This window comes from Chenopodium album, chromosome 19 (assembly GCF_948465745.1).
Source record: "Chenopodium album chromosome 19, dcCheAlbu1.1, whole genome shotgun sequence".
In the NCBI taxonomy this organism is placed as follows: Eukaryota; Viridiplantae; Streptophyta; class Magnoliopsida; order Caryophyllales; family Amaranthaceae; genus Chenopodium; species Chenopodium album.
Genome location: NC_137852.1, coordinates 41,610,337 through 41,633,803, shown reverse-complemented (window position 1 = coordinate 41,633,803; position 23,467 = coordinate 41,610,337). Strand labels below are relative to the sequence as shown.

The 23,467-nt window shown below is 35.3% G+C and overlaps 5 protein-coding genes across 5 annotated transcripts; all 5 read left to right on the top strand.

The window, feature by feature from the left end:
* The first annotated feature begins 1,134 nt into the window (after positions 1-1,134).
* Positions 1,135-5,476, top strand: LOC145593718 (transcription factor HY5-like). Its single transcript, XM_081650043.1, has 4 exons — positions 1,135-1,384; positions 2,173-2,353; positions 2,523-2,679; positions 4,761-5,476. Exons 1-4 carry the CDS (start codon positions 1,279-1,281, stop codon positions 4,821-4,823), a joined length of 507 nt encoding a protein of 168 aa, XP_081506169.1. The 5' UTR covers positions 1,135-1,278; the 3' UTR covers positions 4,824-5,476.
* Positions 5,477-5,586: 110 nt separating this feature from the next.
* On the top strand, positions 5,587-7,963 carry LOC145593717 (uncharacterized). The gene is made up of 6 exons (XM_081650042.1): positions 5,587-5,898; positions 5,999-6,113; positions 6,224-6,387; positions 6,571-6,847; positions 7,336-7,502; positions 7,589-7,963. The coding sequence occupies exons 1-6, from the start codon at positions 5,829-5,831 to the stop codon at positions 7,756-7,758; spliced, it is 963 nt and encodes a 320-aa protein (XP_081506168.1). The 5' UTR covers positions 5,587-5,828; the 3' UTR covers positions 7,759-7,963.
* LOC145594405 (ubiquitin C-terminal hydrolase 12-like) lies at positions 7,783-9,518 on the top strand. The gene is made up of 4 exons (XM_081650718.1): positions 7,783-7,909; positions 8,725-9,001; positions 9,082-9,254; positions 9,349-9,518. The coding sequence occupies exons 1-4, from the start codon at positions 7,783-7,785 to the stop codon at positions 9,516-9,518; spliced, it is 747 nt and encodes a 248-aa protein (XP_081506844.1).
* Positions 9,519-12,476: 2,958 nt separating this feature from the next.
* Positions 12,477-14,479, top strand: LOC145594404 (uncharacterized). The gene is made up of 6 exons (XM_081650717.1): positions 12,477-12,534; positions 12,713-12,854; positions 13,023-13,186; positions 13,304-13,580; positions 13,840-14,006; positions 14,307-14,479. The coding sequence occupies exons 1-6, from the start codon at positions 12,477-12,479 to the stop codon at positions 14,477-14,479; spliced, it is 981 nt and encodes a 326-aa protein (XP_081506843.1).
* Positions 14,480-17,989: 3,510 nt separating this feature from the next.
* On the top strand, positions 17,990-18,749 carry LOC145594403 (uncharacterized). The gene is made up of 3 exons (XM_081650715.1): positions 17,990-18,047; positions 18,129-18,273; positions 18,542-18,749. Exons 1-3 carry the CDS (start codon positions 17,990-17,992, stop codon positions 18,747-18,749), a joined length of 411 nt encoding a protein of 136 aa, XP_081506841.1.
* Positions 18,750-23,467: the final 4,718 nt, after the last annotated feature.

Sequence of the window (23,467 nt, the reverse complement as noted above, 5' to 3'; positions counted from 1 at the left end):
ATGATAACTTAAAATGTTTAATCATATGACCTTGGCCCAATTCCTATCTAGGTTGGTTTAATCCATGAGTACCTCTAAGGTTCTAAGTTAGTCGGTAGAGAATTAGGTGGGCATAGTATGTTAGGCCAATTGTATACATCTCAAGACTTAATTGTGTTATGTCTTTACTATTTTATTTTTGTAAGCGTGCATATCAGCATATACATATATCCCATGCGTTAGCAGTTTAGCACGAATACGCTTGAGCAATATTAATTGTCCAAATTAACAACATTCATGATTGGCACCCTTAGAACCTTTTTAACCATTTGATTATAACAATTTAATAATCTTACAAATCTGAATAAACACTCTAGCAATGCAACAACAACAACATACAATATGTCCTCTTTTAATGCTTTGTAAAAGATTACTAAGCTAAGTTTGGTTTAGTAAAAAAGAAAACATCTTTTAAAGTTTAATCCCATTAATGAAAATTTGGGGATGAGATTTCCTTACCTTTCTCCACTCTTCTGAATTATCTAGCTTGCTAAGCCGGGTCGGTTTGACCCGTGGGGAGTTTACGTCCAGAACCCTTCATCTATGCCCCACTTTCCCAAATTCTCATGTTTCATGCTCATGGACTCATCACTCATGGTATGTCTAGTTATTGTCATCATCTAAGAATAAAGTTCCAATAAGATTGCCCTTGTCCCTCAACATTCACCAACCAAATTCATCACAATTTAACAAGGTTACTTTTGTAATTTCTCGAACTATATGTCCCAAAAAAACCCAAAATCAATTTGTATTCTGTCCTCCATGGCTCCATACCCTTTTTCAACCAGCACATGTCCACGTCAGAAAATCATCCCATATTATTAATAATATTCACAAATCAATCACAACCCTTGATTTCCTCCCTCCTCTCTCCAAATCCAACGGTTCTAAAACATCCACGATCCTCTTTTTCAAACCTTTGATTATTAAATTTGTGTATGGCTATTCAACCTCCACGTTCCTTCATTTTGTACCGTTGATCAAGAACAACCTCATCCTACGGCTCAGATTCACTCTCTACTCCATCTTCCCAAATGTTATTACTCTTTTGAGTAAACTCTGGAAATATCCCGCCTTTTCTCTCTCCCAAAATACAGAGAAGTCAAGAAAGAAGAAGGAAAATCAGAGGAAAACAAAAACACTTTTTATTATATTATTAATTTAATTTAATTACATCATTTTATTATAATTAAAATTAGAATTATTAATAAATTTGTGTTATTAAAAAGGTTGGAAAATATGCAAGAACAGGCTACTACAAGTGCTACTTCTGCTGCTGCTAATTCTTTGCCTTCTAGTAGTGAGAGATCTTCTGGTTCTGCCCTTCAACTTGATCATAAAGAAGGTAACTTTTATTAATTTTTTTTAAATTTCAATTTTAAGTTTTAATTTTCATTTTTTGTTTGCATTAGAATGTAATTTTTTTTAATATATTTGAATGCCCATTTGATTTTTTTTGGTGAAATTCAAGTTTATTTTGTATGGGAATTTCAAAAAATTTAAGATTTTGGGTAGAGGGGAAAATTAACTACCCAATTGATTTTGGTTAATGAAATTTGATGTGAATTTGAATAAGTTATATTTTATTCAATTGAGAAATTTAAAATAGATGTGATTTAGCAGTTGTTTTAGGTGTGAATTTTGTTCCCCTCAAAAAAAGGAGTGAATTTTTGTTTTTTTTTTTTTTGGTTTATTTTGGTGGAAGAACAGTAAAGGGTAATGGTGTAGACGGTATTCGATCACATGTCTTGTTAGTTTATTGCTACATGTTTGATTGAATTCTTTGTTTAAATGGTCCAAGGTGGAAAATTTTTAGATAAAGTTGTGAATTTTCTTATTAATTTAGTGTAGAATTAAAGAAATTTATGGTTTAAACACATGTGATTTCGTTGATTTTAATTGACATTTTAAAATGGAACATAATCAAATAATATATAAAATGAGTGAGTATTAAGAATTTTGTAGTTTATTAAGTAGAAAATTGAAGAAGTTTTGGGAACTTCTCAATTGGAGTGATTAGAATTTCCAGGGCAAAGGCTATAATATATTGGGATTGGAGTTTTTTTTGTAAAAAAAAATAAAAAATTTAGGAGTTCTAAATTTTCACTGTTCTGGTGTTTGTTTTGATGTAAGGTATGGAGAGTGATGATGAAATCCGGAGAGTACCAGAGATGGGAGGTGAACCAGGAGTAAATTCGGCTTCCGGCCGCGACACCAGTTCTGCGGCCGGTCCAGACCGGGTTCAAGCATCAGGACAGAGCCAAAGGAAGAGGGGTAGAAGCCCTGCTGACAAAGAAAGCAAACGTTTGAAGAGGTGAAACTAAAGTTGCAATTTTTAGTTTTTTTACATACTTAAATTGTTAACCAATTTGGTAAAAGTATGGCATTTTGGAAATTTCAGTGGTAAAAAATATGAGGTTGATTGATATTTTTACTGTTTAGGATTAGGGGGTTAAAAGTGGTGATTTATTTGATATGGGCAGGTTGTTGAGGAATAGAGTTTCAGCTCAGCAAGCAAGAGAAAGAAAGAAGGCATATTTGAGTGATTTAGAAACAAGGGTTAAAGATTTGGAGAACAAAAACTCTGAGTTGGAAGAGAGATTATCTACTTTGCAAAATGAGAATCAGATGCTTAGACATGTAAGTTTGATTACTTGCAATACATTTTTTTCTTTTTTTTTTTGGCTAATATCGTGTTTAAACTTATTGTTACACCGTATTACTTTTAAATCGCCTTTTGCTGTCATAAGACTTGTCGTGTTTAATATCAATGTAGTATTAATTGCTAGGGCTAAATTATGATGCAAAATTATTGCCTTTATCGGTCACTTACGTAATGTGTGTAAATGATAGCTTTTGAACTTGTGTTTCGAAATAGGGTGAGTCGCTATCACAATCTGTAAGTTGCATATTTGCAGTTATTGTCATCTAACAGAATATGTCTGCATCATCTCATTACCCCCCCTCAAAGAATATATGTGATATTGATGTTATATGGTTACACACCTACGCCACATATCTTTATTACTAGGGATAGTTTTGGCATTTAGCGTCAGGTTGAGAATGGTAAGGACCGGTAACTTGCATTGGGCCATGGAGTGGAACCTAACCTGTCTCGGAGACTAGATAATACTCATTAACTCCTAATAGAGTCAAACAAATCGGGATAATCTCAAAACACCCTTGCATAGTTACATATGTCGAGGATATATGAAATGGTCCATTGAGCTGAATACTCCTGTAGGGATGATAAATTAAGACAAGAGGCCCATTTTTAACATTTAGGGATGTCATTCCTGATATGTGATCTTTGTTTTACGGGGCCCACTGCCACTATCTCCATTATCATCTAACTTAGCTTTGGCTGCTATTATTGTATAAACATATGCTGCCATTATTGTATAGATACATCACATGGATTCACTGAAATAACATGTTGGGTTGGCTTGTGCAAATTGCTTTCTTTGTTCTGCTTGTGGTGGGACCGTGGGGGTGGAGGGATGGTCTTTGGCTATCCTTTGCACTTTGGCAGTGTATGATCATCAACCAGGATAATGTAATGATCATGAACCAGGATTTACTTAGTAGCTTTCCACGTCTATATGCTTATGTAAATGATCATGAACCAGGATAATGTAAATGATTATGAAGATTTACTTTGTAGCTGTCCACGTCTATATGCTAATATACCCATTTTAACTTGTACAATTTAGCAACTAATGTAAGTTAGTGACATTCAAAGGCAAGTATGAGCTATAATGGAAGGTTTGTGCCCATTAGGGACTATTATATCTGACTTGTTCTGTCTAAAATTAACTTATTGATCTGATTAATCTGTAACTAGCTAAACATGTGATTGTGTTAGATAACTTATTTAAACTTATACTTTTGAGCTTATCTGTATACAATTTGCCTGAAGTAAGTCAAAATAATTTAAAGAGAGCAAGGCCTTAGCTGTGTGCACATGTGGCATTTGATACAATTCTTCCCAAATTTTAAACTACTGTGATTTCAGTTATTCTCACCTCAATAGTAAAGCTTTTCATGTGTAAACTATATTTGTAAATCACCCAAACACTGATGCGGTTAACTGTTTTTATTGAGGACTGTGTAAGAGATTAATGTCATTTTTTCACTCATTTGCAAGGATACATTGAATATATGAGATTTATATGGCCTTGATATAACTGTATATAGTTTATCACTGATGAAGATTATGAATATTGAGAATATGAGCCATTTAACCGTTCTTTTGTCATCTTAAAACCATTATTTGAACTTAGCAGCGAGGAAGCTCCAGTTAAGTGGCAAAATTGTAATATTATTAACTCATGGGGGCCTGTTTTTAATAAAAAGTAGATTTATTTACACTTTTTCCATTTGATAACTGATAGACTTGTAATTTCTCCTTAGTAGCACTTGAGCTCTTCCTACAATTCCTCGTGATTAAGTTTATGTTATCGGAACTTGCTGGTCATTAGTACGCACATTTATATAGATATAAAGAGCAAACTGTGATAAAATTTCTCGCTTTTTGGGGTAAAGACATGCTACCCAGTGTTTTATGGGGTATAGACAAATGAGAACAATCAGATTATCTTTATGCTGTTTTTTGGATGTAAACCCAGTAAATGACTGTCTATGTTTTTCTTATCAGTATAAGATGGATCAAACTTCTTTCACATGGAGATTTCTTATACTTTTGTGATTGTGAAATGCAGATACTGAAGAACACAACAGCAGGCCGTAGAGGAGGTGGTTCTAACGGTGATGCATCCCTGTGACATTACGAAACAATACACCCTTTTCATGAAAGCTACCCTTACGCAGGGATTCAGATTTCGGATAGCGTTTAGCACATACAACAAATGAAGATACTGAATTAGGCTATGTTTGGCACACTGAAGCTAGCTTTTTGGAGCAGCTGTTTATGGACATCGGTCATGAGTAGCTTTTGCAAAGCTTGGGGCTACTTGGAAGATCATGTGAATGACCGCTTTTGGAATTAAGAGGCTTATTAACTTTCTTTGGTGTATGCCAAACAGTGCCTTGAATATTAGATATGAGTTAAAATATAAACACCAACCGCTTTGTACATAGGCCTGGGATGCTCTCGGTGGGTAGCATCCAGAAACATGAAGGCTTAAAGGGCAGGATCCGAAAAGATGCTCTATTTCTAACCCGATGTGATAAGGGCAATTCCATTGTCTAAAGGCATGTCTTTTACTGGAGATTAATCATGGTATGGAGATTCTCCTTTGAGATATAAATATTATGTGACATCAGTAGTTTGTAATATTGTGAAGAAGTATCAACAAGAAGCCTTGAAATTTGTTAGTGTAAACCAAAGGTTTGCCCTTGTTAATGTATTTTATAAAGCTGTAATGGTGATGAATGAAGCATTTAGGATAATAATACATGCATGGTCATATACTCATATGTGGTTGGTCGTTTTTTTTTTATCTTTATTTTTATTTTATATTATAGTTTTCCAAATAAAAGTAGATATAAATATTCATTTGCTGACATTTTCACAAAACGTTGCGAGGGTGTGATGGATTTTATTAAAACATAAGATAATATTTGTTGTAGATTTATGATATATTTTCATATATTTTGTATACTTATCAGGTTATAAAACACAAGTCTTATAACCCTATATTTTATGATTAACATTATTCACTTTAATTTGAAGAGTTTTTCCGAAATCTACATGTACTTTAGCATGCTTCAAAACAAGAGTTTTCACGAAATTTAACATATACCTCCATACATAAATTCTTATCACGATGAAGTTGTGCTGCTTAGAGAATCTACTCCCATTGAAACGAAGCAGACTTTTTACAGACGAAAATGGGGGTATGTATGAAACTGCTCATCTATTTTTGTTTTTACCTGTAATTTCTTGGTATGTATTTAAACAATCATATAGATACTTGTACTGTAAATTCTTTTTCAGAAATTGTGAGAGTAATGACAGAAAAATCGCCAGCACACTGCATTCTGAAAATAAATTCATTCTCTATGTTTCAAGCTGTGAATGGAACAGAATTTAGCGTTGGGGGCTATACATGGTATGTAAATCTCAAATTTGAATGCAATCGTTGTACATGTATGATTTTATCATCAACTGAATACGTCTAGGCCTGATTGTGGTGGTGTCGACTGTCGATATTTGCCTCAGGGTGCTGTCTGTTAGTCTTTCTAAAGGGAACAAGAAAGAAAAAGGAGATCACCTCTCAGTTTATGTGACATTGGTTGATAAACTTGCACCTGGTAGCTTTGTCGATGTGGTGCTTCGACTTTTCGTTTATGATCATCTAAGGGATGCCTATCTCTCAGTCTTAGGTTTGGCCTCTTTTTCTTCTAAACTAATACTATGTGTTCTGTTTCTTCTGGTATTATGTGTTGGGTCTACCTTTAGTTTCAACCAACCCTCGATAATTTAACTAACTAAGCTAGTTGATCATTAATTCCGTCCAAGTACTTGTTTACGGAGCTTAATAAGCTGTGATGTTAATTTTGATGTAGATGTAAGAGAGAAGCGATACCATGCTTTGAGAGATAAATGGGGAGTTCCTAAATTTCTCCCGATTTCCACATTCAAAAAAAAGGATTATGGGTTTTTGGTTGATGATAGTTGTGTATTTGGTGCCGAGGTTCTTGTCATAAACAACCAGCAGGTTAAGATATCTACTATGTCGATTGTGGGAGAAAATTGTGACAAATATACCTGGAGAATTGAGAGCTTCCAATCACTGAGTGATCGGTTATGTTCTCCAGAAATTTGTTTTAATGGCTGGTCATGGTATGTATTCATTGTTAATTTTGTCGTTATATTGTTCACTAATTGTGAGAAAAGACTTTGATATCGGAAAATGGTCGCTGACTTCACTTTTTCGACGTTGACCATTATGTGAAATGCACGTGATGTTTATAAAGTGTTTTTTTTAATTTTCATTCAAAGATTTTAAAGATTTTAAAGAACGAGAAAAATGGGGATAAAAAGAGGGAAAAAGTGAAAAGGTGGAAAAAAAGAAGGAATGGGCCTTTTTAAAATATAACGTGCCACGTGCGTAATTGTCAACACCGAAAAAGTAAAATCAACGACCATATTTCGACGTCAAAGTCCCTCCTTACAACAATATTGACTTATAAGGACATTTTTCACATCTTTGAACATAAAAGGTCCTTATTTGCAAAAAAACACATAAGTACCTTTCTAACAAATTTCAAACGTAGAAATTTTCACAAGCGTACTCTTTGATTTGCCATCGTTGTACTGTATATTTCCAGGAAATTGGATTTACGTCCTAAAGGGGACTCGTCTGTGAAGGGAGAATACGTCTCATTGTTTCTGCATCTAGAAAATAGCTCTAAACTAACTCATGGTAACAAACTGTATGTTAAATATATTCTTCGCGTAAAAAATCAACGCCAAGGACAAGACTGCCAAGAACTCGGTATGATAATTTTTAACTGCTGCTTTACCTTAGGGCATAATATCTAATTCATACATATATAATTTATTAGTTTCTTTGTATTGCAGTTCATCATTGGTTTTCTGCAAGTGCGAAAAGCTGGGGGTTCAAAAGCTTTATTTCTCTCAAAGTTCTAAGTGATCCTTGGAAGGGCTACTTAGTAAACAATACTATAGTTATTCAACTTCATATTCAGAAGATGATTTTGCTGAGAGATGTCGAGTCTGATGTCAACTAGATAGGAGTAAGGAGAGCGTTAAGGATGTCTAACAAGAAACAATTCCGCGATTTTCCTTGTTCTTCATACCATGTGAAATGGTTCATTAGTGCAATTTGGCTACTGATGCGCCTTGATGTTGTGGTAGCATTTCCAATTTATACTATTATTTGTATGCCTTTCAACAGTTTTCTTTTTTTATGTATAATTTTAGTCAAGTACAGTTAAATTGCAAATTTGGTATATGATTTTCGGAATTCATATTGAAGCTCATTATCTAAGTGATATGATAAAGGCATGTGTTGTACTAATTTATCATAGCTGCCTGGTATGGAATTGGAGATTCTCCTTTGAGATCACGAATACTACGTGACATTAGTAGTTTGTAACAATGTGAACTTGTGAAGAACTAAGTATCAACAAACTTTGATACATGTATTTGTTAGTGTAAATGTCAATGCTAAACAACCAAAGATTTGTCCTTGTTAATGTATCTTATAAAGCTGTAATGGAGAAGGATGAAGAATTTAGGATATTAGACTTGATAATACATGCATGGTCATATGAAGCGAGCATTGTGAAAAACTATTTAATTGAAGGACACACCACACACAAGTATACTTCGTTGGAGAAAAGGTTGTTTGATTGGGTCACATTAGGGTTCTACGTGTTCTTATTAGATACTGTATAACCTTTTTCCGATAAGACTACAGGGTGTGATAGCTTTGTTGATGCAGTGCTTCGTTTTTACCTTTATGATCAGCTAAGGGATACCTATCTATCTGTCTTAGGTTCGGACTCTTTTTCTTTATGTCAAATTGTTGCAAATAATGTGAAACGAAGATAGTAATTCCTGTACAACATTAATCACAATTATTAAATCTTTGAAAGCAAGGTGTCTAGGTACTCTTTATTATCATCACACTATTGTTAAATTGAGTATTATATTTGAGTGCTTGATAAGTTGCAATGTTAATATTGATGTAGATGTAAGAGAGAGGCGATTCCATGCTTTGAAAGATACATGGGGAGTCCATAAATTTATTCCAATTTCCACATTCAATGATGCGGAAAATGGATATTTGGTTGATGATGTATGTGTATTTGGTGCCGAAGTTCTTGTCATAAACAACCAACTCAAGATATCTACTATGTCGATTGTTGAAGAAAATGATGACAGAAGATATACCTGGAGTATTGAGAAATTCTCGACTTTGAATGATGACTTGTTATCTCCTGTATTTCGCTTTGATGGATGGTCATGGTATGTATTTAAGTGATACTTTAAATAGGAAGTGGAAAAATTCACTCAATTGTGACTAACTCTGATTTGTAATATTTCAGGAAATTGAACTTATTTCCTAGAGGAGAGGCTGATGATGGTAAATGCCTCTCATTATTTCTGGTCCTAGACAATAGTTCTGGGCTAACTCATGGTAACAAACTGTATATTGAATTTATTCTTTACTTGAAGAATCAACGCCATGGAAAAGACGACTATCACAGTGAGATAACTTGTAAGTTTTAACACGCGTGACATTTTATTTCTTGTTTTAAAAAATTAGCTAGTGTCCTCTGGAATTTATTTTATTTTTTTTTTTTTTTTTGCAGCGCGTACCTGGTTTTATGCAAGCTCAGACAATTGGGGCTTCCCATACTTTCATTCTCTCAGGGACGTACATGATACTTCAAAAGGCTACCTAGTGGACGATACTATAGTTATTGAAGTTCGTATTCAGAAGATGATTTTGCTGAAAGATAATAATATGGCTTCTGTCTAGCAGAATTGATGTCCATAAAAAAGCAATTCTGTGATTTAAATGTGCAAAGCAACTGATGAAAGCATATCACATGTACAACATTCCTTTTTAGCAAGTTAGTCTTCGCGTACTAGCCAAGTAGTTTTAACATTTTCGGGTCTATTTTAGTTCAAATACTATATATATGTTGGTGTGTGATTGTTGAAATTGATATTGTGAGTGTGAGATGCTCAATTCAAATACTACGAGTACATGATAAGGGTTGTTCCATTGTTTTGAAGGCATGTGTTGTACTCAAATTAATCATGTCATGTAGAGTCTCTTATGAGATCATCAGTAGTTTGCAACTATGTCAAGTATCAACAAACCTTGATGTATGTTATTGTAAGTCTCAGTCTCAAATTAAATAACCTAAGCTTTTCGCGTTAATTTATCTTGTAAAGCTGTAAATGGAGATTAATGAGGTATTAGTATAATATTGAGTATGGACTGATATAAATTCACTCATGGTCATATGTAATAGAATTTTATTATTGTTTCCTTGCCTGCCTTTTGTGGTTGGATTTTTCTCAAGCGTGTGTGGTGCGCTGTTACCTATATAATCTTTAATCATTTGTCATGCCACACCAGTGTTTCGTTCTACCATTGAAAAAGTGCTCGATTCCACGTTTAAGCCCAAGTTGTAGCTATCCAAGGACTGAGAATGGCTTGAATTGGGCAATGTGTTTGTTGATGAGATGCATCAAGGCGTGAACTTGATGACCTATGATCACTTCATTTATTTCAAGCTAATATACCTTATACTTCCTTGTTAATACTAGAAATTTCTAGAATTGAGTGGTTGCTTTCTTTAACCAAAGCAACCTGTTTTAATTTTAAACAGTGTGCCTTATGTCCACTCTTTAATTTGCATCTAAACTCGAGCACCCCAATCGCCTTATTGTGCCATGTGTATGTCTTTTCAAACAAGGCCATAGCATGCATAGATTGGCAAAGAGATTTGGGCAGTCATTCAAACTATGGTTATGAAATCATAAGGTGGAAATTTAACTTTTCTAGCTTAATAGGTTTAGATGTTAAAAAGGTTACTATGCAGAGCAACTGATTATGCTTCTCTAGCTTTGGCATTTGAATGTTCCAGCATATCATGTACTACATTCATGGAATTTAGTGTATGTCTTTAAAAGGTTAAATTGTTTCGAATTCCTAGTAGTATACTCAATTTTGGGTCATATAGATATATCAGCTCAATTGAGAAGGGATACCAAAGCAACACTCCATTAGACCATTAATCTACAACTCTCCATCCATTCCATTATTTTTCATGATGATGTTCAATCAAGACGTATATTAAATTAGCATATCATTTATAGTTCCGTATGAAATTAAAAAGTTATGCATTGGAAAGAATCTATCAATTAGTCATATGTGTAATTTATAAACATAAATTTTTGTATGTGGTGCGGCAGGGGTTACTTGTATAGTTGTATGGTGTTACAGGTTTTGTCAGGGGTTACTTGTAGGTGTTACTTGTATTGTGTTACTTGTATTTCGGGGTTACTTGTATGGGTGTTACTGGTTTTGTCAGGAGTTACCTGGGGTTACTTGTATGAGTATTATTGGTTTTGGTCAGGGGTTATTTGTAAGTGTTACTTGTATTATGGGATTACTTGTATGGGTGTTACTGGTTTTGGTCAGGGGTTATTACTTGTAGGGTGTTACTGGTTTGGTACGAGGTTTTGGTCTGGGGTTACTTGTAGGTGTTACGTACTCAACTCCTACAAGTAATCCATACAAGTAACCCATAATACAAGTAATAACTCCAGAATACAAATAACATCCTATAAGTAACACCTACAAAGCAACAAGTAACTTAAGAAACAAGTAACCCAGAATACAAGTAACCCCTGCCGCACTGAAAAAACTCTGATTTATAAAACTAATTTCTTTGGTGTATGTCAAACAGTGCCTTGAATTGAATTTTAGATGCAAGTTAATACGGAGTACATATTAACACCAATCGTGTTCGTTGTACATAGGCCTAGGCCTGGGATGCTCTGGGTGGCGAGGATACTCTAGCATCCTCTAACACCAAGGGACAAAGGGCAAGACGACACAAAAATATGTTTATCAATCATTTCCTATAACGTTATGAAGTGCTCTGTATGAAAAGTACTTTGTATAATGTTATGTAGTTATCCCCCCGTCCTCTTTTGATAGTCCCCTATGAGAATTTTTCACGGGAATTAATAAACACAAATAAGAATAGTAAAAGTACGTACATTAAAAAAATAAATTGACATTGGATATGCAAAAAAGTAGAGAGAGAAAGTAATAAAAGTACATAGGAAAACAAAATTTACATGGGAAATATAACTTTGCACAAGTATTGTTGTAAATTAGAGGAAATTTTAGTAAGAAATTAATATTAATGGTTGTTGAAAAAAGCAAATGGGGTGAACATTTTGGGACTAAAATTTGCTTATAATGGACTATCAAAAGGGGACGGAGGGAGTAGAATTTTGGTAAATAATTGAGGGATATTAATGGTACTTGAAAAAAGCAAATGAGACTATCATCAATTGGGACAAAAAGTTGGCCGTTAAAGGACTATCAATAAGGGGACGGAGAGAGTATGTGGTAAGTAAAAGTACTTTTAAAGAATATTATTCCGGTTAAATTTAAGATAATTTTACTCGGGAGAAGAAATGTTCAAGGACTTGGGAGATAAAAAGTCGGGTAGAGTAAACAAGCTTGAGAGAAACTAGAAAGTTTTAAGTTGGGAAATGATCCATCAGATTAATATCCCTTCATTTCAAATAACAAAACAAGATTAAAAGACGCAATTCAACTCATAGCATTACTATATATATATAGTACCTTTAATTAATGTACATTATAATACATTGCATACATTCTTAGCTTGAAGCTGAACCGTTATTATAATATCATCATACTTCCAACTTCATAGTGTCGATAATGGAGGATAAATTCCTCCCTCTGAAACGCAGCAGACTTCTTATGGACGAAGATGGGGGTATGCATCATACTGCTCGTACACTTTCTAATGTTTGTATTTAATTATAACATTCACCTTAATTTTATTTCGACTTTCCGTATATAGTCATATAAGTACTTGTTGTGTGCACTAGTGACTGTTTAATGATGCATATTACAGTACTGATATTAGTGCTGCTAAATACATTCTTATGCAGAAGTAGTGAGACTAAGGACAGAAAAACCGCCAGCACATTGCATTCTCAAAGTTGATTCATTCTCCGAAGTTCAAGATGCATTATGTGCGTCTAGCAAAGATCATCTTAAATCAACAGAATTTAGCGCGGGGGGTTATACATGGTGAGTAGTATACCTCAATTTTAACCGTTTATTATTGTACTGTACTTTGTAATGGCTATAAGTAGAAATTGAATGCTTCTAGACCTCTAGAACAATCTCCGAGCTTGTTAGGGGTTCAAGTTATATGTGGCTATTGATTATGGTTGTACGTGTCGATGTTTGCCTCAGGGTTCTCTCAGTATATCCCAAAGGGAACAAGCAAGAACAAGTAGACGATCACCTCTCCGTTTATGTGACATTGATTGATAAACTCACTCCTGGTAGCTTTGTTGATGTTGTGCTTCGGTTTTTCCTTTATGATCACTTAAGGGATGCCTATCTCTCTGTCTTAGGTTTGTACTCTTGTTTCTTTTAACTGAAAGAGTCATATTATGTATTCTAAATTTCTAATACATTTATCACATTGATCATGATCTTTAATTAATTTGTTGATGTTAATTTTGGTGTAGATGTAAGGGAGAGGCGATTCCATGTATTGAAAGATTCATGGGGAGTCCCTAAATTCCTTTCGGTTTCCACATTCAATGATGCGGACTATGGATTTTTGGTGGATGATTGCTGTGTATTTGGTGCTGAGGTTCTTGTCATAAACAGCCATTTCAAGATATCTACTATGTCCATTGTGCAAGAAAATTGTGACAGAAGCTATACCTGGAGAATTGAGAATTTCTCGACTTTGAATGGTGTAGTGTGTTCTCCTGTATATTGCTTTGATGGATGGTCATGGTATGTTTCATAAACTTATACAATGCTTTTGTTCTGCATCATTGATTTATTGTTTCCCCCCTACTCAATTTAGACCATATTGCGATTGGAGTGATTTGGTAAATCCTAATGTGTTGGAGTATACTATATCATCCTAATTAAGAGTACTGGGTTAATATTTTTTATTACTTTAAAAGTGAACATCTGATCATCCAGCCATACTATTATGAGTCTTTAACTTTGTATTTTCTCTTATGCATCATTTTTGTATTGCTTTTAGGAAATTGGTTTTGTATGCAAGAGGAAGCAACAAGGAGAAGGGGAAAAGACTCTCATTGTATCTGCAACTAGACGATACCTCTAGGCTAACCCAAGGTAACAAACTGTATGTTGCAGATTTTTTTTGCTTGAAGAATCAACGCCAAGGAAAAGACCACAAAGAATCTGGTAAGATTAACTTACAAATAAATTTAATGTTAAAATTATAGCTAGTGTTTGTAGTGAGTAATTTGTATTTGTAAAAGTATTTAAGCTAAATGGTGTGGGAATGGGAGAACACAAAGGTTGACTTTATCAATGACAAATGGTAATTATATTGCTTAGTTTCTTACATACAACTACACATCATAGCATATTTATAGTTGCATGTATGTCGGTTAATGCATGTTCACCAACTTACATTATGGCTTTCCTATGCATGTTCTAGATACATAGTAGTAATTTAGTTTACTGATATATACATTTCAGGCAACTCCTGGTTCACTGCAGGTGCTGTCAATTGGGGTTTTGACGACATTATTTCTCTCAATGATATACATGATTCTTCGAAAGGATACTTAGTAGACAATACTATAATCATTGAACATCGTATTCAGAAGATGATTTTGCTGAAAGATGTGGAGTCAGTGAAGCAGGAGTAATAAGAAGCATTTTGGATGTCCAATAAGAAACAATTTTGCAATTTCCTAGCTAGCTCTTAATTATTCTACTATGTATGGTAGAAGATTTAATAGTGCAATTTTGTGATTTAAGAAACTGATGTGTCTTGTTATGTTTTTAGCTTAGTATGTTCCAAACATGTATTCATGGAACTTGACATGTCGTTGTAGTACTAGCATTTTAGTATTTTCCAAGCATAGAATATCATGTACTGCATTCCATTCTACTTAGCGGGGCTTGCCCAGTTGATCTTCATGATTAACATATTTTGTTAATCTAGTGCTTACTCATACTAGCCAGCTCATACTTGTGCTTTGTCAGCCGCTTAATCACCAAGTACGCAAGCCTATGTCCTAACTCCGTTTACTAACGGTAACAATAGTAGTGTTCAAGCTGCTTCCTCCATTGATGAAGCTACCATACCACAATCTTCATCATCTCCAAGCTTCAACCAATAACCGACCACCGACACCATCAATACCACCATTTCCGTCGGCTTCGCCGCCGAATTAAACGAAAACCCTAAGAAGAAAAGATGAAATTAAGGGCTTGGTTAACCCCAAAGGTTAAAGGTGACCATTTCTCCTTGAAATGACTAACCTAGGGAGCTTTTTCAAGAAGCTCTTGGGAATAATTTTTGCCGACATTGGCGGATGAGAGATCGATTTAAGTACGAACACCACCACCACCCGTTGCCGGAGTCATAGCTAGTTGTAGCCCAACTAATTTCAGTTTCATTGTCACCGCTCCACCCTTCATCACCGGAGCTACTACACACCCACCATTGTTGGAACTTTGAGAGAGAGGAGAGAGAAGCTAAGGAGGGTGGGGATTTGGGGCTTTAAACTTAGTTACTAACGCCATTACTCTGTATATTGCATAGCTGGCAATATGAACATGTCATTACATGTGCAATGACATTATTATCCTTAACTTAATGAATGAAAAGATACTATCACCTCTATGATTGACAAATTATGTTAATCATAAAGATCAACTAGTATTTTCCCCTACTTAGCGCATGTAGTTTGTATTTTTGAATTCTTCATTACTCTTAATATCAAGCAGTTTCAACATTTTTCCTTACTTTTTTATTTGTTTGATGAATGACTGCTAGATTACTATGTTGGCCTGGTATGTGATTAGCAACCTAAACTTTCTTTGGTGCATGCCTGAATATTAGATGACGTTAAATACGCACCAATCGTGTTGTGCATAGGCCCGCGATATTCTTGGTGCCAGGGATATTTAAGGGCAGTTCCAAAGTGAAGAAGTATCAACAAACTTAACTTGATGTTTGTCAGTCCCAAATAGACCTGGTTATTGGGCGGGTCGGGTCGGTTGCAAAAAGGAGAAGGGGAAAAGCCTCTCATTATTTCTGAAGCTAGACACTAAGCTAACTGATGGTAACAAACTGTATGTTGAGTTTATTCTTTACTTGAAGAATCAACGCCAAGGAAAAGACCATTATATGTTTGGTATTGGTAAGATCAATTTACAGAGTTTTCTGGTAAACTTATAGTTATTGTCCTTTACTCCTTTAAAATACATAATTTAGTTTCCTTAATTATTACAGCTTATAAATGGTTCACTGCAAGTGAAGAAACTTGGGGCTACCCAGCCTTTACTTCTCTCAAAAATCTACGTGATTCTTCAAATGCTGGCTACTTATTAGGTGACACTATAATCGTTGAAGTTTGTATTAAGAAGATGTTTATGCTGAAAGACATGGTTATGGTTATTAGGTGACACTATAATCGTTAAAGGACCAACTCAACCAAAAGCTTAAGCTTATGGTTGAGGCCCAGGAATATGTTTTATACTCTATCACTCCCCCTCACATAAAAGGCCCTTTGGGCTTGAAATGTGGATGCAACACAGGCCGCCCACCTATACCTGGTGCGAATTAATTCCACTTCGAAGGAGGGGCGGATGAGATTCGAACCTGTGACCTTTGTGTCACGCTGGCTCTTGATACCATGTTAGAGGACCAACTCAACCAAAAGCTTAAGCTTATGGTTGAGACTCAGGAATATGTTTTATACTCTATCAAATTCTGTGGTTTCCAAGTTCTTAGATACTATGAGAAAAAGGGCTTACTAGTTACTCCGTAATTATGTGTAAAGCAACTGATCTGGTGATGTTTCTGGTTATGGTAGAACATTTGGAATGTTCCAATTAAGCATATCATATACATTCAAGGGAACTTGATGTATGACTTTAAATTGCTGTTTCAAATTCTAAGTAGTCTACTCTTTACACTTTTCGTCTTTTCGACAGTTAAACTACAATGTTAATTGGTATGTGATTTTTAAAATTTATGTTGTGAGACTGATCACTAAGTGCATTGAACAAGAAATTGCAGTAAAAACAGAATATAGATATCCGTGCAGCACAATTGAGAAGGTCCAAAAGCTAAGGTTAACTATAGACGACATTAAACATGCAACATTTCGTAATTTCCTATAATTCTATGAAGAGACAAACTCAGGTTCGTTTCAATCAGTATTAGTTGTATGTAGTCAAGCATAATCGCCGTGGTATCCACTATATACAGTCATACAGAGTATAATATATACATGAGTCGTTTCCTAAGTAATTTCAAAGAATTACTCTGTAGGTTTAAAGGAACTAATTATAGAAGTGTTAGGAGATGAAGAGTCATAAATCAAATGATCAGTTTACAGGTAACATGCTTGAAGAGAAACTAGAAAGTTTTAGTTGGAAAATGATCCTCTCATTAATATTATACGAAGTATTTCTTAATTTCAAAAAACAAAGTTAAAATTATATACTGTGACCAAGGGGATAAACAAGAAGCTTAAGGATCTTTCTACTCTCTCTTTAATTTGTGATGACATTTTTACATTTTATGAGTTTCCAAAGTCTCTTGACATGTTTAGTACAGTATTTCTCACGTAAAATTTGTAGGCAGCACTACGATTGCCCATCTTGTGGTGAGGTAGGACACTCGGGGTAGTTCAGAACTAATATGTATAAACTCTTTTCTGGTAAGGATATAATTATTTTTTTAGCAGAGTTTTATTTGAAACAAATAGCCTACCTAATGTTTTTCTCAAAAAAAAAAAGGGAAAAAAATAAATGGATACAAGTCCAACTTCATTTCAACTCTAAAAGCTCAATTTTTAAGGAATTATATAGCTACTCCATAGGTTTAATTTGAAAAAAATAAATAATTTTTACTGGGAGTAGTGTTCAAATATAAGGAGAAGAATAGTCAGGTAACTAAAGATGTTTAAGAGAAACTTGGAAAATGATCCCTTGTTAATTATCTCTTCATTTCAAACAACAAAGTAAAAATAAAGGGCACATTCCAACTCATAGCACTACCATATATTAATAATTTAATATATACCTAGTGCATATTTCAACATGTACATTATATCACACCTAAATTATTTTTAGCTTGAAGCTGTGCTACGTACAATTATAAATCCATACTTTCGAATTCGTCGTGTATTTTAATCAAAATGGAAGAGAAATTCCTTCCTTTTAAACGCAATGAACCACTTATGGACGAAGATGGAGGTATTTATGCTGAAAGTTGTATGTATACTTGTTTGTTCATTGATAATACGAGTAATATTCCGTGCATTTTTTATTTTGCAGAAGTTGTAAGACTAATGACAGAAAAACCACCAGCACATTGCATTCTCAAAATTGATTCATTTTCAGTGATTCAAGATGCATCTATTTATTTATTGAACGAAGATCATTTCAAATCATTAGAATTTAGCGCCGGAGGCTATAAATGGTGAGTAATACTCAGTAAAGACTTATATAGCATGTTAAGAATTAATAGTACTCCGTATATGGTTTTTTTTAGGATGTCCCAGTTTCTTATGGTGAGAAACATATTTGTTTCTCATATGACATTTTCGTAAATAAATCAACAACTTTGTTCAACTGTGGAGCCTACAATAATAAAAAAGTTGTTGATTTATTCAAATGAATGCCCCATGAGAAAACAGGGAATTTCCCTTATTTTTGTTTTTATTTTATGGTGTGTCGATTTGCCTTAGGATTCTGTCTGTACACCCCAAAGGGAAAAAGCTAGAACAAGGAGACGAACACATCTCGCTTTATGTGACATTGGTTGATAAACTCGCCTCTAGTAGCTTTGTCGATGTGGTGCTTCGCCTTTTCGTTTATGATCACCTAAGGAATGCCTATCTCTCTGTCTTAGGTTTGGATGTTCTAACTCGTCTATCACATTTCTTACTAAAATGAGCTAGTTTTTGTGGAAAAAATCTTATTAAATCATCACTCTTATAAAATAATTAAGTACTTGTCTGTATTTTGGTGCTTAATATATGTAAGTTGCAATGTCTGCTGATATTGATGTAGATGTAAGAGAGAAGCGATACCATGCTTTGAAAAATACATGGGGAGTCCCTAAATTTCTTCCGATTTCCACATTCAATGACGCGGATTATGGATTTTTAGTTGATGATTGCTGTGTATTTGGTGCTGAGGTTCTTGTCATAAACAGCCAGGTCAAGATATCTACTATGTCGATTGTGGAAGCAGAGTTTGTCAAGAGCTATACGTGGAGAATCGAAAATTTCTCATCGTCGAGTGATCCCTTATCTTCTCCTGTATCTGTCTGGGTGGATGGTCATGGTATGTATAATGTACTTATCATTTCCATTAAGAGTTAGCGTAACAAGAAAGTTATTAAAATCTTAATGAAAAAAAAAATAGAAAGTATCATTGCAATACTTAGGCCCTGTTCTTTTGAGCTTCTGGGCAGAGCAGAGCAGAGCAGAGCAGGGCAGAGCAGGGGCAAGCAGAGCAGAGCAGATTTCAGCAGAGCAGAGCAGAGTAGAGCAGAGCAGAGCAGAGCAGATTTCAGCAGAGCAGAGCAGAATTTAGCATTATTTTTATTAATATTAATACAACTATTATTATTAATTTTATTATTATTATTAGTATTGTTATTATTATTATTATTATTATTATTATTATTATTATTATTATTATTATTATTATTATTAATTGGGAAATTCTCTTTGGTAAACCTCTATTTTTTATTATTCTCTTTGGTAAATTGTGAAAAAACTTATTATCTTTGGTAGACTATATTTTAAAACATTAATTCGTTGGTAAGATTAATGATTGTAATTAGGGATTATTTAACCATGGTTAACTGTTTTAATTTAAAAATGAATGTGCTGCCTAAAATACCCTCCCCCTCATTTAATTTTGCCCAACCACATATGTCTAATCAGATTAATTTTGGAGGGGAGGGTTCTGAATTTTTTCATTCATTTCACCTTCGAAATTCTTCATCCTCACAAATTACTCGAAAAAAATTAGGGCTTGTGACAATAATAATCCTGGGTAGTGTTTTGTAATTGGTTGATTGTGCTTTGAAGGCGATTTCAGTGAAAATTTTGGACGGCTTGATCGGGAATTCTGATAGTCAAAAAGTCGTGCTTGGGTGGTATTTGGAGTGACGATCGGCTTCAAAGGTCGCATTTTTTTATAGTCTATCATCATCGACTCAGAATTTAAGCAAGGTAAGTGGTTTTTCCGCTTAAAATTTTGATATGCTCTGTTTTTTCATTTACTGGGTTGGATTATGAAATGCTGTTGATTTTGTGGGTATTTTTGTGTGATTGTTGATGATAATTGATAAAGTTGAAGTTTTTATTAGTTTTTGTGGGGTATTATCAGTTTATTTTGTTGTGTATTTTTGTGTGGTGAATTATGCTATTTTAGGGCAGATGCTTATACAATTGTTTGTTGCATGTTGTTTGATTGATGCAGAATGGGTGATAAAATTGTGCTACAATTTCAGTTTAATGGTGTTGATGTGTCTGTTGTGGTTGATGATATAGATAAGGTTAATTTGATTGACCTTATTGTAGAGTATTGGGAAAAGGCTAGGGAGGGTAATATTGTAACAGCTCAGAACCCCACCTTTCAATATGTATATAAAATGAAGCATGTGCCACTTTTAAGTGATGCTGATTTGATGAAGATGTTTGCAAATTTGCCTGAAAAAAAAAAGAGATTTACATTTGGGTTGGGTTGGCTAGGGGTTAAGAGATAGTAAGGTAGTTGCTGCTGCAAGATCATTAATGGCTGGGAAGGAAGTAGTGGGGGCTAACCCGGTTGAACCATTAGCTAAGCCAGTAGTTGAACCATTAGCTAAGCCACAAGCTGGACCATCAGCTACAACTAAGAAAAAGCTCACACCTAGGAAGCAAAAACAAACTGAGTTGGTGGAAGCTGAAGTAGTTAGCAAGGCAGAATTTGATAGACATGTTAAGGCATTAGGGCAGTCAGACAAGGTGAGTGAACCTGTGGTTCTGAATTATGATCCAGATCAAACTTGGGCTAAGTTAGAAGCTGAGTTGGAAGCAGAGGGTAGAGGGAGAGGAAGAGGGAGGGGGAGAGGGAGAGGTGCTGTGAGAGGGAGAGGTGCTGTGAGAGGGAGGGGGAGAGGGAATGAAAGAGGCAGAGGGAGAGGGAGAGGGAGATCATCTGCCAGAGGGAGGGGGAGAAGGAATGCCTTAGAAACATGGTTCAACATTTCACCAACTCCATGGCAGCCTGACCAAACAAATGACCAAGACCAAAGTGATGATCTACATCCAAATCAATACCAGATGCCACATGACATCATCACACAAGACAGTCAAGCCCAACCACAAACCCAGTCTATGATACCTCCCTTGCAAAACATAGGTGAGTTTGGGACTAGGGCTACTTCAGGTGAGGGTGATTCTTCTAAATCTTCTAGAGTGTCAGCCTTTTTCTAAAAGAGACTACCTAGGACAACTGCTAAGAGAAAGGGGATAGTGATTAGCACTAGTAACAGTGGTGATGTGAGTGAACAACAACTAGTAGAGCAGAATAGGAGAAGGAATTTGGCAATTAGATTAAGTGAAGATGATGTAGAGCCAACTGTGCTGCCTTTTAATGATGAAGATGATAGTGAGGATGATGGATACATCCCTACTGGGCTGTCAGATGAAGAGAATAGTGATGAGTCAGATGATGTGAGTTTAGATGAGGAAGAGGACTTACCTAATGATGAGTATGGGCCCATGATTGAAGACAACTTTGATCCTTTTGAAGATGAACAGTTTGAGTGTGAGAATGAGCAAGACAATTATCTGACTAAGTTATACAGTAATGGAGAAGTGTATATTGATGAGGGATTTGGGAAGATAGTTTTGAAGCCTTGGCAGTTATTTATGGATAAACAACAACTCAGAGATGTGGTGAGGGATTACTGCATTCAGTGTGGGTTTTCAGTTGTTGTTGACTTTGCCAGCAACAAGAGATACTGTGCTAGGTGCTCAGATTTGAACTGTGGGTGGAGATTGCATGCTTCTGTACTTCCAGATGGTACAACTTGGGCAATCAAAAGCATACAAAGCCCAGAGCATACTTGTCAAGGACTTGAGACAAGAAACAACATGGTTAATGTTAAGTGGGCAATGAGGGTTTTACTTGAAGATATCAGGGCAAATAATGATATCCCTGCAAAGGCTCTGAATCAACTGTTATGGAAAAGATATGGGGTCACCATGGCACAAAGCACCTTGTATAGGGTTAGGACAAAGGCTTTAGTGGAAATTCATGGTGGCCATGATGTTTCCTACAAAGAATCGCCAAGGTATTGTGATGTGATCAAGGAGCTAAACCCTAACTCATTAGCTTTTTGTGCATGGAACAATGTAGGTCCTGACAAACCTATGGTGTTTAGTTCCATTTTCATTGCATTTAAAGCTGCACTTGATGGGGTCAGTGCTGGTTGCAGAAGTCTGATTGGTGTAGATGGAGCTCACCTAAAAGGCAACTATGGCGGGGTCTTACTTTCTGCAGTTGCTCTTGATGGTAATAATGAAATTTTTCCTGTAGCATGGGCAATAGTTGGTGCAGAAGATGCAGACAGTTGTAAGTTCTTCCTTTATCACTTGAAAAATGCACTACAACCAAGTGGAAGGGGTGATGATTGGTGCATCATCAGTGATAGGCAAAAGGTATACCAATTAAGCTTTCTTCATTTTTATAACTTGATTATGCTACAATATAGTGTGTTTACCTAACATTAGTATGTCTTTTGTGCAGGGTATTGATCCTGCCATATCAGATATTTGGCCAAAAGTGGGCAGAAGATATTGCTGCAAGCATTTAGTCAAGAATTTTAAGAAAGAATTTCCTGGATTGTTAATGTTTCAACTATTCTGGAAGGCTGCAGGAGCTTACAATCCATTCACATTCAAGAAAGCAATGGAGGCATTACAAAAAGCCAATCCCCTGTCTCTAGTGTGGCTTGCTGAACTGGGACCACAATCAAGATGGTCAAAACATGCCTTCAATCCAGCTGTGAAATGTGACAGCAACAAATCTAATTTTGTTGAAAGCTTCAATTCAACCATGGGCATTGATAGATGCAGACCAGTACTTACTCTGCTTGAAGGTTATTAACTAAGCATACCTACCTTTATATAGTTTTACAACAACTAAGATAGCACTAAAGCTAATTTGCTGTCACGAACCTTTGCTGCAGGTATTAGAAGACTAACTATGGTTAGAATGGCAACCAGAAGGGAAGCATGTGAGAACTGGAGAGATGATGTTTGCCCTAACATCATGAAAAGGCTTCAAGTGATAAGCCAAGAGTCAAGAACATGCAAGTGTTTGAAATCTGGAGATGGAGAATTTGAAGTGCTTGATGGGAAGTCTGTGCTCCCAGTCAACTTAAGGGAGAAGACCTGTGTGTGTAATGCATGGCAGCTAACTGGGTTGCCATGCAAGCATGCAATGAGGGCAATATTGTATGATAATCAAGACCCTAGAGCATACATTAGTGAGTGGTACTCTGTCACCAGGTACAAACTGGCTTATGCAAACTCTATCAAGGCCATACCAGATGTAGAGCAATGGCCTGACAGCAGTTATCCAGAAATTGCCCCACCAGCAATGAA

Bases quoted from the DNA above. Each gene is read 5' to 3' on its own strand.
- LOC145593718 (XM_081650043.1), top strand. From the start codon at position 1,279: ATGCAAGAACAGGCTACTACAAGTGCTACTTCTGCTGCTGCTAATTCT. The intron at 1,385-2,172 runs GTAACTTTTATT...TTTTGATGTAAG, and splicing joins TCAACTTGATCATAAAGAAG to GTATGGAGAGTGATGATGAA. The intron at 2,680-4,760 runs GTAAGTTTGATT...TGTGAAATGCAG, and splicing joins AGAATCAGATGCTTAGACAT to ATACTGAAGAACACAACAGC.
- LOC145593717 (XM_081650042.1), top strand. From the start codon at position 5,829: ATGAAGTTGTGCTGCTTAGAGAATCTACTCCCATTGAAACGAAGCAGA. The intron at 5,899-5,998 runs GTATGTATGAAA...ATTCTTTTTCAG, and splicing joins TTTTACAGACGAAAATGGGG to AAATTGTGAGAGTAATGACA. The intron at 6,388-6,570 runs GTTTGGCCTCTT...ATTTTGATGTAG, and splicing joins TGCCTATCTCTCAGTCTTAG to ATGTAAGAGAGAAGCGATAC.
- LOC145594405 (XM_081650718.1), top strand. From the start codon at position 7,783: ATGTCTAACAAGAAACAATTCCGCGATTTTCCTTGTTCTTCATACCAT. The intron at 7,910-8,724 runs GTATGCCTTTCA...ATATTGATGTAG, and splicing joins TCCAATTTATACTATTATTT to ATGTAAGAGAGAGGCGATTC. The intron at 9,002-9,081 runs GTATGTATTTAA...GTAATATTTCAG, and splicing joins CGCTTTGATGGATGGTCATG to GAAATTGAACTTATTTCCTA.
- LOC145594404 (XM_081650717.1), top strand. From the start codon at position 12,477: ATGGAGGATAAATTCCTCCCTCTGAAACGCAGCAGACTTCTTATGGAC. The intron at 12,535-12,712 runs GTATGCATCATA...ATTCTTATGCAG, and splicing joins TCTTATGGACGAAGATGGGG to AAGTAGTGAGACTAAGGACA. The intron at 13,581-13,839 runs GTATGTTTCATA...TATTGCTTTTAG, and splicing joins TGCTTTGATGGATGGTCATG to GAAATTGGTTTTGTATGCAA.
- LOC145594403 (XM_081650715.1), top strand. From the start codon at position 17,990: ATGGAAGAGAAATTCCTTCCTTTTAAACGCAATGAACCACTTATGGAC. The intron at 18,048-18,128 runs GTATTTATGCTG...TTTATTTTGCAG, and splicing joins ACTTATGGACGAAGATGGAG to AAGTTGTAAGACTAATGACA. The intron at 18,274-18,541 runs GTGAGTAATACT...GATTTGCCTTAG, and splicing joins AGCGCCGGAGGCTATAAATG to GATTCTGTCTGTACACCCCA.